This window comes from Lissotriton helveticus, chromosome 6 (genome assembly GCF_964261635.1).
Source record: "Lissotriton helveticus chromosome 6, aLisHel1.1, whole genome shotgun sequence".
NCBI lineage: Eukaryota > Metazoa > Chordata > Amphibia > Caudata > Salamandridae > Lissotriton > Lissotriton helveticus.
The window spans coordinates 2,069,048,342-2,069,061,740 of NC_136067.1; the positions used below are offsets into that span (position 1 = coordinate 2,069,048,342).

The 13,399-nt window shown below is 42.8% G+C and overlaps 1 protein-coding gene across 1 annotated transcript in view; it reads left to right on the plus strand.

The window, feature by feature from the left end:
• The window catches only part of LOC144762998 (antileukoproteinase-like), a gene marked incomplete at its 5' end in the record, with an annotated part of 160,331 nt that extends 147,953 nt beyond the window's left edge, over positions 1 to 12,378 (plus strand). Inside the window, one exon of the mRNA XM_078648314.1 lies at positions 12,199 to 12,378. Coding sequence (XP_078504440.1) covers positions 12,199 to 12,212 — 14 coding nt within the window. The remainder of the gene's footprint in view (positions 1 to 12,198) is intronic.
• Between the last annotated feature and the right edge of the window lie 1,021 nt (positions 12,379 to 13,399).

Here is a 13,399-nt window from a genome sequence, read left to right on the forward strand (position 1 = left end):
CTAAGGAATAGATGTCCATGCATAATAAATGAGTTCTTTGGAGAAATCAATATCCAAGCAAGTGGAAGTCCCTAGCAACTTAAGAGTCTGGTTTTCCAATAAATCTTTGTGACATAGATGAACGGATGGAGGTAGCCATGCCTGTATTTGGGTAGCAAGGACTATACCTAAATAAGGACTGGATATCTATGCCTATATAAGGGCAATGTGAAATGTACCTATATACGGGCATGAATCGGGAAATGCATACGGACTCTAAATTGACATACAGCACCACATATTCTGCATTCTCAAGGAGCACACTAGTAGGGATAAGGACAGGTACTCCCAGTGCTACTACACATCCTCCCTATACCTGAACCTACATTAACACCCAAATGGAGACTAGATCCTAGTCTTCTGGAGGATGTTCCATTTTGCACTCTGTTACAGGGTGCTGTCACAGAATACTTTCAGTTTAACCATGGGGTAGTTGGGTCTAGGGCTACCGAATGGGAAGCCTTCAAAGAGGTATTGAGAGGGAAATGCATGGGACACAGGGTTGTTACTGAGGGAGGCAATATTGGAGGAACTCACCAGCCTAGAATCTAAACCGCATGAGGTGGAGGCTGACCTGACTAAAGAGGCCAAGGCTTATAAGAAGCTACTTGACCTGCGGAAAAAGCATGACAAAGTACTAGAAAGACTGAAATACTTTGATATGCGGGAATATCAAATGCGGGTACATATGGAGGGAGGTAGAGCAGGTAGATTACCTGCATGGTTAATACGGCCTGAATATGGTAGAAATCCCATAACCCAGATACAATTATCAGAGGAAGTGATTAAACACCACCTTAAAGAAATAAACAAATAATTCAGATCTTATTACGTCAAACTATATTCTAAGCCAAAGGCGCAAAGGCGAGAATCTATAAAAGCTTATTTAACACTCTTGCCTCTAATAATCTTATCTCCTGGCAATTGTGAGCTGCTTGGGGGACCAGTAACTGTGATGGTTACCCAGAATCCCTTGCAAACATCAAACCTTGTCAAAAAAACAAATTTTCCTCACATATATGTGATGGAAAGTTCTGGAATCTGTGGGGCACCACAAACCTTCACCCACCCAGCATTCCCCTAAGTCTCCCAATAAAAATGGCTCCTCACTTGTATAGGTAGGCCTCGTGCCCGCCACCGGAAATGGCCCAAAACAGAACGTGCAATGTCCCAACCAGATGGACACAAATCTGTCATGAAGATTTCAGCACATAACACACCTATTCTACAAGGTTTAGATCATATCTACGTGTCTAGCCAAACAATTTGTTAAAACAGGGAAAGAAGGGACTAATCCTTCTTAATGTCAGTTAACGTGAAAATAATACAAACAGGTCTACAAGTTAAGTATGTCAAAAAGATATTTTGCAATTTATTACACATATATTAATTAAAATACACTTTACTTGTACATTTCATAAAAGCATAAGAACATATCATACATCACAAAACAATTATTTATTAAAAAGAAAACTACAGTCGACGCGGTGTTTCGATGATATTTCAATGGTGTTCACCTTCTTCAGGACAGTCAAAAGATGTGTCAAAAGAAAGAAACGTGAACAATACTATATGTGCCTTTTTAATACAGTGACAAAAGGACTCAATAGTAGGGAAGATTGGGAAAAACTAATTCATTAACCCCCCTTTTTTTTATATAAATCAGCTGGCCAAGTCAATATATATTCATATATACGCCAATGGTATTATACCTATATATAAACACTGAGTAAATAAGCCAGTCAAGAATTTGGGATCTAGACTGAGCATAACGGGACAGGTAAAATTCTACCTACTCTCTGTCCGAATGTATAAATAAGACTCTAAAAACGTGAGGATCAACTACAACTAGTGGACAGACCATTTAATAATCATACTGGTGGATATATAGTAGATGTTATTAAAACGAGACTTCTATTACTTAAAACTTCACATCGGTCCTTATTGTATTGGTAAATAAGCCTTGACTATTTCTAAATAATAAATCCTTAGTACACAGTAGCTCCATATAAGCAGGGTAAGTCTACAGATATATTACCGATATTTGGACACTTCAAAATGGCCGCGACTATTCCACACTGATACGAGTATGTATCATTGACTTCGAGTGGATAAAACACTCTAGTACAAAATGAAACACAAAACACGGGGCCGTTTTTGTAGAAATTGTGGAAATGGTAGAAATGATAAAAAATAAATCATCACAGACAGGTTGGCTCCACAAGAACCTACAAACTGGAAACTGTAAATAGGAACATTACGAACTTAATAATAGAGCGAGTCATCACGTGACGGATAAGCCCTTCGAAAAATGCTATGGTTTTATTTTCTGGACAAATACCGTCACCATATAATACTAATGCAATATAATAGGAGTTAGAAAAAACAAGGATTCAAAGCAAGGCTTTATATAAATTTTAAAAGCAATATTGGGAAACGGCAAAATCCCTGACCCTTGACCTATGTGCCATGACGTAAATAGGCGGCGACCATCAGCAAGGATCACTATTCGGATCAAGAAGCTGGGTGGATGCAGGGAGGCCGTTCCAAACTTTGGAGGTAAGCTTGCTAGTCGGCATACTATCGGACCGACATTAGATAGATAGTTTAACTTGATAATAACGTAACTGTTTGCAGACTTGGAAACCTCCGTGAGCTGGGGATCCTTTATCTAACCCATACAAGTAATGGAGGAGGCAGAAGTGCGCGACTAACTGTAAACTAAGCGCAACAATAAGATACTACTTAGTTTCACTGTCATAGCGAGAAGGCACCGAGTTGTTGTATTTTAATTAATGTACTTCGACTAGTAGTGCGCAACTAACTGCAAACCTAGCGTAATAATAAAATACAATTCAGTTCCATTGTCACAGCGAGTAGGCACCGAATTTTTGTATTTTAATGAATGTACTTCGACCAGTAGATACATATTCACTGAGAGGAATGAATAATTCGTAAATTAGAAAATAAAAGGCTATACACGGAAATAGAAATGACCATTAAGAATAATGTAAGATGGCACCCTGTGTAAAAACGATATTCACAACATGTGAGGTTTTCTCGGCAGGAAGGCAAAATCCCTTGGCTCTCCCCTGCATAAAATTATCTGTATCTTCATAGGATCAGGTAAAGGGATAAAATATGTAATACTGCCAATGAGGGCTGTCGAGACATTATTTGTGAATTTAAGAGAGGATATTATTAAGATGTTCCACTAAAATTTAAAATGTGTATATAATATTCATCTAGGTGAAGAAAATCTCGAAATACTCACCCATGACGATATCTTGAGGGGTTGGAAGTAACTGGCTTCATGAAATACCTGTCAATTTGAGGCAAGTTCACACTACTTTTTAGTAAAGTTCTCTCCCTAGATTTTAGTTCTGGATACCATTCTAAATTTATGCAAAATGTTGTATCCACTGCATTAGTTTTTAAAAGATAATGAACCAACACAGTGGCTCCAACCAAGCATCTCAGAATTCTTAAATTGTTTTTATATGGTATGTATAAAATAATGTGTTTTTTATAAAAATCATGAAAATAAATGGCCAAATATAACTGCAACTAAGTGTTGTTTATCAGTTTCAGAGCTGTACTGTATGACATCTCTCCAGACAAGTTAGAATTTGACTGTCAAGCATTGCTGTAACTCTGTGATAAATAGAGAGATACTGCAAGGTATGTTGATGTAACATTGAAGATAGCATTAGGGTACTATGTAGTAATGTCAGTAACTCAGGGATGTGATAATAATACAAATATTTTCCACTATTTAGAAAACTGTCCTGAAGAAGGTGAACACCATTGAAATATCACCGAAACGCCGTGTCGACTGTAGTTTTATTTTTAATAAATAATTGTTTTGTGATGTATGATATGTTCTTATGCTTTTATGAAATGTACAAGTAAAGTGTATTTTAATTAATATATGTGTAATAAATTGCAAAATATCTTTTTGACATACTTAACTTGTGGACCTGTTTATATTATGTTCACGTTAACTGACATTAAGAAGGATTAGTCCCTTTCTTTCCATCTTTTAACAAATTGTTTGGCTAGACACGTAGATATGATCTAAACCTTGTAGAATAGGTGTGTTATGTGCTGAAATCTTCATGACAGATTTGTGTCCATCTGGTTGGGACATTGCAGATTTTGTTAGCTTATCTACCCAGTCCCTATTGTGAATTATAGGGTACCTCCCTTTTCTTTCAAACCAAAACAGAACGTGGACACATCAACAATTTCCACAGAAAACTACCCTTTTTTTGCAATGTGCCAAACTGTGGATTTTGGGCCCCGGCTCAGCTGGCCCCCAGGGAAACCTAGCAAACCTGTACATTTTTTTAAACAAAACACCGAGGGCAATCCAAGTTGGGATGACTTCTGTGGCTTTCACCAAGTTCTGTTACCCAGAATCTCTTGCAAACCTCAAACTTAGAGAAAAAAAACATGTTCCTCACATTTTTGTGATGGAAAGTTCTGGAATCGGTGGGCAGCCACGAACTTCCACCCACGCAGCATTTTGCCAAGTGTCCAAATAAAAATGGTCCCTCACTTGTGTGAGTAGGCCTAGTGCCCATGACAGGAAATAGCCAAAACACAACGTGGAAACATAACATTTTTCCACAGGAAATAGACCCTTTTTTTGCAATGTGTCTAGCTGTGGATTTTGGCTCCCAGCTCAGCCGGCACCCAGGGCAACCTAGAAACTAGGAAACCTGTACATTTTGAAAACTAAACACCCAGGGGAATCCAATATATGGTGACTTTTGTGGCTCTCTCCAGGTTCTATTACCCAGAATCCCTTGCAAACGTCAAACTTTGTCCAAAAACACATTTTCCTCATATTTCTGTGATGAAAAGTTCTGGAATCTGGAGCCACAAACTTCTACCCGCCCAGCATATCCCCAAGTCTCCCGATAAAAATGGTACCACACTTGTGTGGAAAGAAAATACCCCCTATTTCTTTGCTTTATAGAGTACACAGCAGCTTTCAACCATGTTGATTGCACAAAGCTCTGGCAGAAACTGGAAGGATGGGGGGTACCTAAACCTCTTTTAGACCAACTCAGGCAGTTGCACACCGATACCTGGATTAGGATAAAACTAGGTGCTGGGACACATCTATCAAAGTGAATCCCTACTTCAAAGGGGTTAAAGCAAGGGTGCGGCCTAGCCCTGTTGCTTTTTAAGCTTTTTCCAGCAGACCTCCCTGAAGAACTTAACAGATGCGCATCCCACGCCCAGAAGCTATTAAAAACAACATTGTCAAATCTACTTTACGCGGATGATTTAATGTTAATAAGTCGGACCCCCATAGGACGTCAACATATCTTGGACATAACTCACAGCTTCTCGCAATGAAACACCTTAAAAAAAAATCTAAAAAAAACAAACATTATGGCAGTAAATTACCACTGGGAGAAAAATATCAACTGGTATTTGGATGGGCAGCGCTTAGATCAGACAACAAGTTATAAATACCTTGGGATACTCTTAGATCATAAAAGCTCCTTCAAACCACAGTTGGAGTCCTTGCGGAGAAAGGGTGTTGGGACTTACTTAGCCATAAAGCCTTTGAAGAAGAAGCTGCCTGATTTAACATCTGACCCCCTTGCTAAAGGTTCTGAGACCTAAACTACAGCCAACTCTGACCTATGGGAGTGAACCTCTGATAGTGAAAGATGCTGCAGTCCTGGATATAATAACATCTAATTCTTATAGAGGGATAATTCATCTCCGCAGATATGTTTCACCGGACTAAATACAGTTGTAATTAGGGCTACAAAAACAATCGGTGGAAAGAAAGGGTGCTTAGATAAAATGTTGGCATAAAATCCGAAGAGCTGAGGAAGGATCCCTGAACTCCCACCTCTGGATTGAGCTGTTTCGCCCTGGAAAATCGCCAGCCGGAGAATATTTTCTAAACTCCATCAAGCTTTTGGGACTGACAGTTCTTTGGAATACTCCAATGGAACACCTTTCATTTAAAAAAATCATGACAAAGGCAAGTCAACTGATATCTGCCCTAGAGGATAAAAAAACACTCGCCAAGCGAACACATGGCTGGGTAGTGCTCAACAACTATGAAGCCCTCGAACCCCAACCCAACTTTAAAATGGGAATAAAAACAGCAACCAAGGAGAACTTTTTAAAGCTCTGTTTCGGTGTCATTCTGATGATCCCTTTTTTACCAACATGGGGAAGGAGAGGAGGCGAGCAGCTTTGTCCTTCTGTGGGGTCACGGCACTGAAGATCTTATCCACGTCATCTGTATTTGCCACATCCTAAGGGACATATGGTGTACTTTATTAAAACCAATATTTAGGCAGCATGGCATCAGGACCTGCAGGAAGTTGAGCTTAGTCTGTTGCATTCCGTAGCCCTCCTTGCCGCTGGACATGATGCACTTATCGATGCCTTATGATTGTAGGGATTTGAGCGCAGAAACAATCCACCCAAGTAATAACTGTCTCCTGCCACTGCAGCCTGTTGGTTTTCTACTGGCAGCAATCCACAATTCACTTTGATCAGCAACTGTTGGGGCAGCGGCGCCCTGCCTTCCGCCCACAGGATGATAAGTTGTCGCCCCTGGGGGTCAGCACATGGGATATCCAGATACACAAGAGCCTAGGCATAGTTCAATCCACTTATTGTGGAGCCAGGAAGCAGCACACTATTCGAGGCTGTGGGGCTCCAAAGGCCCACTTCACATCTTCAAGAGGGGCAAGGTGGGTTTCAGTGTATCTCTTGAGTAGAGCTGTGGCAGATCCTTCTACAGCGACCCCAGGTGAAGCTGCAGGCAGGGCGCGCCAACAGGCGACAAGCCTCTCTATGTCTCCTAGGCGGGTGTGCTCCAGCTGTCTCAGCTCCATGCCAGAGCGCACCAAGGTCGTCTGGGCTCACTTGACGTGCAGCACTCCCGGAGGGCTCATTATGTGGGGGCATCAGCGCAGTCTTTCACCGGGACAACGGGGCTGCCCCCAGGCTGGTGCCGCCTCACCAGCTCTGCAGCTGTCTTGTCCCGGAGGGACCCGGATTGCCTCACTCTTTTCGCCTCCTCTAGGACAGTCACGTTACCTCAGGGGGAACCAGGCCAGCACCATGTCTCTACTGGTCTTTCCATGACTACTATTGAGTCCCAGTCTTGTTACGGGGGTCAGCTGTGTCCCAGTCCATCGTTCCATGCTGGCTTTAACCCCTGATCACCTCAGGACATAGCAGCAAATTCAGGGCCAAGCACCAGGCCCCAGTAAAGCCGCACTCTGCTCTCCATGACATGAGCCCCTGGGGTGTCCTTGTCCACACAACTGGTTAGCAATGCCTGTGCAGGATTTTCATAGTGAAATTATGGCACCCTGGAAACGTATGGAGACGGATGTAATGGGGTATTGAAAGCGGGTCCCACGAGCCCGACTAGTGTACAGTCATTTTCTAGTGATGATGCTGTTTGACTGAAAGTGCACTGGATCCCTGCTAAGCAGATCCCCAGTACCAGTGCAAAATGTCTAATTGGTGTCCAATTGGTAAGGACTTTAGCACCCCTGTAAGTCCCTAGTATATGGTACACCTGGTACCTAGGGCATGGGTACTAAAGAGGGTCATGATCACAGGGGTATGCAGTTCCTAGTAAGTCTACTTTTAAGCCAAACCAAGCGACATGAGCTAGTGTCCTAAAAGGTATAGAGAATGACTATAACACACAGAATTCCAACAACATGTCCAAAAAGCTAAACGAAGCAGTTAGATAATTGTTCAATGACAAATAGATCACATTAAAACTAGCAGCCTTGTCCAGCCTGCCATCACAGATGAGTTTCCGACCCCCTGTAGGAGAGAGTCTCCGCCCTCTCAGAGGCCAGAAACAATGCCTTCTCCAGAGGAAGGTGGTAACACCTCCTCCGGCATGAAAGCTAGTGATTCAGCAGATCTAGGCCAGAGGCATGAAATCCTCTGCAGCCTTTTGTATATGACCCTGGCTTACCCCAGACCTGGGGAAATCCACCCCCTGTCCTGAAGCTCACTTGGCACCAGAGCAGGTGGCAAATAAAGATATTCCGAAGGCGTGTCACACTTTCAGGCTAGGCACACCTCCTAAGGTGAGCCACCTGAAGTGAACAGTTGAGAAATGGTTTCACCATTTTGTATTTGGTGAAATAGGAACTCTGGGTGAGGATTTTGGCAACTCTCCACAGGAAGTGGTCATATAGGGGGTGTAGTCACTCCAGGTGGGGGTAGGCCATTGGCTACTACCCTAAACTCCCCTAAGCACTCCTACATTCAGTATTTAGGGATCCCTCTGACACCAGGAAACTAGATTTGTCTACTGGGAACTAAAGGGAAAACAAAGAAGAGCAGAGGTCGTGAGAACAGAGGTCCTGCACTGAATTTGGTGCCAAATCCTGCCTTTCTGCTTGCACCATTACAATCACAAAACCTGACTCATCCTGAAGCCGAGCAGCCTCGCCAAACCCTTGGAGGACTGTTCTCCCCTTCAAAAATGAAGCAGCTTCTCCCTTGAGGTAGAGGAGCCCCCCACTGCATCTGCAGGCACCAACAACATTAACCCAGTACTTTGTCTTACTAGCCATCGGGCCCACCAAGTGAGCAACTTTCCAGTGACAAGTTGCTGTGGGTTCAGGAATACAGCTCCATTGCTTTCACCAAGTGTTGAGACGCTGACCACTCCAAGAGCCTCGCAGCACCAATATCCTGGTCACCAGAGCCCTTGTAACTACCAAGACTTGTAGCGCCTCCTGTCCGTACATTACTGCTGCCAACACCAAACTGCCATTGAGGATCCACGTGGCCTTCATTGAGAGTGGCCCTGCTGCCCTGTTTTCTCCCACTCTCCAGGTCACCAAAGCCAAGTGAGAGCCTCTAACTGCTGCGACCCGCCGGAAAAAAAACACTTCAGCACCGAAACCCCCAGAACGGGTTCATATAAACTGACTGTGTCCCCGTGCCCTGGAGACCTACAAGAGTGGGGCCCCCACTTTGGGTTCTGCCGGACTTGCCCTCAAGTTCACACTTGCAGCCTGTCTTTTGCAGGTACTTTTTCCATAGACTTTAACACGTAGCGCCCAAGGCTACCAACACCACCAGCATCCCGGCACCTGGACACACCAGGGCATGTCGAACCGAACTGCTGGTGGTTTCTTGGCCCCTAAGCATGTTAAGTCCTAGAAGGCATCCTCAAAAAACTGTGTACAAGTATATCTATGCAATGTATGTTTCTCCCATAGGATATCATTACTGCTCCCAAGGCTCATACCTCAAAATGTTATTCAACTGTATTTTTCTATTTCTACAAAAATCTATAACTCCGAAGGTGCTTACCTGACTCCGATGATCTTGGTGTCTAAAATTATCTAACCATCTGTGTTATTTTTCTAACTTGGTTTTGGATTTCCTTCCTTAGTGTGTGTCTCCTTTACTGACTGTGTACAACAAATGCTTAACACTACCCTCTGATAAGTCTAAGCTGCTCGACCACACTCACACAAATAGAGCACTTGGAATTATTAATTCAAGCCCTGTAAACCAATAAGAGTTGTCTGTACTTTTTGCATGGTGTGCCCTTACATTGGCATCACCACATAAAACCAGCTTCCTACAATTTATCATTTCCCTTCCTCGTCATCTTCTTATATATTCACTTTTTCCCCCTTATACGGTACTTCATTCTTAGTGGAGATCTTTTGAAATTCCATCAATAAACTAGTGCAGTGGTGGCCATCAAGATCTGACTCCAAATCTTGGAATAGTTTGTTGCAAGCATCTCTCCTTATTTGCAAATTCTGGCCCTCCTATGTTTCCTGGCTGGGGTGGCTTACTGTTCCCTCAACCTCCCCACATTTCCTGTTCTTAAAGTGCTTTTCCATGAAATGTTTTATTGAGGAGGCTAGTGAGACGATGGATGGTGACCCAGCCTTGCTCGTAGAGGATCCTTCGAGTCCAAGTGGGACATTCTCATCTTTCTCCTGCAGTTGTAACTCAGATTTTTTTCAAAGGGGTTAATTTTCTCTTTGCAGTGTATCTTTGCCATACCCTTTCCCAAAAAGCTTGATAATCTGGTGGTTCACCTTGTTGCTCCTGGCATCTCAATGGAATTCACTAACTTGTTCTTAGCGTTTGTATCTCAGCTCTAATAAGAGATCACAGGAGACCCTCTACCAGATGCCGACAGTGGCTCAGCTCACACAGGAGGCACGTCTTGCTCTTCTCAACAATTTACCTTTTTATTATTCACCACCATATATGTGCAAAAGTGTCCTACCCACCTCACCAATTATAAATACTCTTAAAACTTACTATCTTGTTTACCGCATTGTTACAGCAGAAGCTGCTTTCTCAGGCAACACAAATTGAAACTTCCCCCTCACAGCACCCAGCACCCTCCTACAACCCTGCACTCTACCTGCACACCCACCTCGAACCTCCTTCCGAGTAAGATTGGTGTCAGGTACCCAGCTATTCTGGACAGGAAGAAACATGCGAAGTAAATGAATGGAATGGAAGGTGGCCAGAGATAGTCTTTCAAAACAAAGTTAGTAAGCTCCCCTTACCTCAAGGGTCACAGAGGGTGCATCCTTAAGGGATATATCATTAGTGCTGTAAAGTGTAATAATATAGTCCTGGCAGGAATGGCTGGACCATTGCAATGAATGTAAAGTGCCTTTAAAAATTAGTTTCAATTCCAGGCTGCAATAAATCAATGCAGATCTGAAACATAAAATCCAATAATGAAGAAGCCTGCGTCCATAAGTTACTTCAGTTAAATATTTATGATGTGGGCCAAAATGTTCTTATACTTCAGCATAGGAGTTTGGGTGTATTAGGCATTGGGTTGGGCATTTGCTGGAGATTCAATGGTCTGATATACAAGGGGTTTAACATTCATGTCACATCCTGACTTAAGACTCATTTAAAGCTGGGAAAACGTTTGCTAATCAATATTGGTAGCCTAAACCCGCTCTTAAGCCAGGGAAAACCTTTTGTAAAACTTTTAGAGTTTTATAACCTTTTTTGATTGTATTAATGCTACCTTGGCCTGGAAAAATATATCCAGAGTGATGCACATGATGTATGTTCAATGACGGTCAGTGTGCAGTACTTGTACACATGGCACATGCAGGTATATGCATGTCAAGAAAAATGTGCAGCTTCACCTTCCAAATGCAACTGTTTTCTCAACATGCTTTGTGAAACTCAACTACTGCCAGAAATGACAATGAGATATGGTCTGCCCCAATCACAGTATAAATTAGAGTGGCTTGACTTGATCTCTTTCATGGGCTAAATTCTGGTAGATTGATAGACTTAGGGGCATGTTTAACAAATAATCACATAGTGCCGTAAGTCACCTTGCTGCCTTGCGTGATAAGGAAAGGGCATGAATGCGCCATACTTAACAATATACCGCACATCCCTGTCATTTCCCAGCACTGGTGCAGAATATGCTGCCTAGCCCCAACGCAGGCACCCGTGAACCATTGTGCAAGGATGCCTGTGTTTTGGGAGATTGTTCTTGTGCAGGAAGGAAAGCTTTCCTGGACAAAAACCATTCCCCTGAGGCATTTTCGCTCTTCTATGTGTGCAAAGAGGAAGTAACGTGGAGAACTAAATATGTTTCTCCACTTTATGCATCACCTGGGGAGTCTTAGCATTTTGATGCATTTCTAGGCCTAGCAAACACATAATGATGGACGGAGTGCTGAAACTTTTCAATCACTCACCCCCAGTCAAGAGATCTGGGTTGAATCCATTGTTCTTTTGCTCACTATGCAACCTCAGTTTGGACCCAGTCATATGTTAATCAGTCTTGACCCTGCTCCTCATAGGAATAGTCCAGACCCAACTGCCAGGTCAGGTCATCCCTGGACTGGAAACATTCCCAGGCCTACCATTGATGTTAAATCTGTGATTGTGCCAGAATCCATGGGTGGTAACACCCACATTCTACTACTCTAAATTTATCAAGGCCACGCATCAAACCTAAGAGTTGTGTCACCCTCACGTCCCCTTGCACAGCTCAAGGGCGACTCTTTTTCATTATTATGCCCCTTGTTGTGCAGGGGCATCTCATTGCAAGGATTTATGGTGCACTTGCTTCTGTGTATACATTTATATTCACTATTATTTTCTTTACAGATGTTTATGGATGAAGCTTGTCTTGGATCACCCGCCAATGCCCTGCCAAGATCATCCTATCACACGTGGCAGGAGAACCTTGGGCTGATGATGGGGTCTTCTATCTTTATAACTGTGAATTTGCTGGTCCACCTTCAAGCTGAGTGTCGAAGATTAGGCCAGTGGGGGGAGGAATGATGTGTTAACTTTAAAGTGCAACGATAAACAAATTGTACATTGTTGACATGCAGTCATCCAATCAAAATAAAGTCCTTATGAAATATTGAATAGTGTTTTATTATTGATGATTTAAGACATGACAGTGGCAGACAGACGTCCAATGGGTGTGGCCGTTGAGGTGACTGGTTTCACTTAAGGCAGCAATGGGTACCATGGTCCGAGACGTCTCCAGAGTCACAGGGCCCGATTCACAAAGGTAAACTTACACTTTTGTGTAACTTTATTACTTTTTGGTATTCACAAAGGTAAACTTAGACCAAAAGTTTAACTTTACTACTTTTCGATATTCGTAAGGGTAAATTTAGACCAAAAGTCTAAAATTATTACTTTTCTGTATTCACAAACGTAAATTACTATTATTAATGTTCGACTTTTGGTCTAATTTTACCTTTGTGAATACTGAAAAGTATTAAAGGTAGACTTTTGGTGTAAGAAGTTTACCTTTGCGAATACCAAAAAGTAGTAAAGTTAGACTTTTGGTTTAACTTTACCTTTGTGAATGGAGCCCATTGACCTTGAAAGATACTGTGAGCATGGACCTGTATATCTGATGAATAAGCAGCACCTTTACCCAGCGGCGATTCCTCCTACAAGGCGGAGGAGCATCGCACCGCCTGCTGCACGTGCAGCAGCTGCAGCAATCAGAACTTTGATTTACCAAAGAGCACTTACAGTGTCTCGTCTCAGGTGGAGCCATTCCTGCTGCTGATTGGCAGCAGGAATGGCATGCACTAAGTGTGTATGTCGAATTGGCCAGCTGTCTTGCGACAGCCAGCCCAACATGCGTACTTCAGCCTGCACCAATACCAGCTGTGTAACAGTCAGACAGACTGCAGGCACCAGCACCTACTTGGAAAAGGAGCGCTGTGTGAGCCTGCTCCAACCAATCATGGCGCTGCTCTCATGCAGAGCAGCTCCAGGATTGGTTAGGTTTGTTGGCTGGTTACCTCAGGCTCCGTGGGTTTCTTCCGGGAAGAGAACA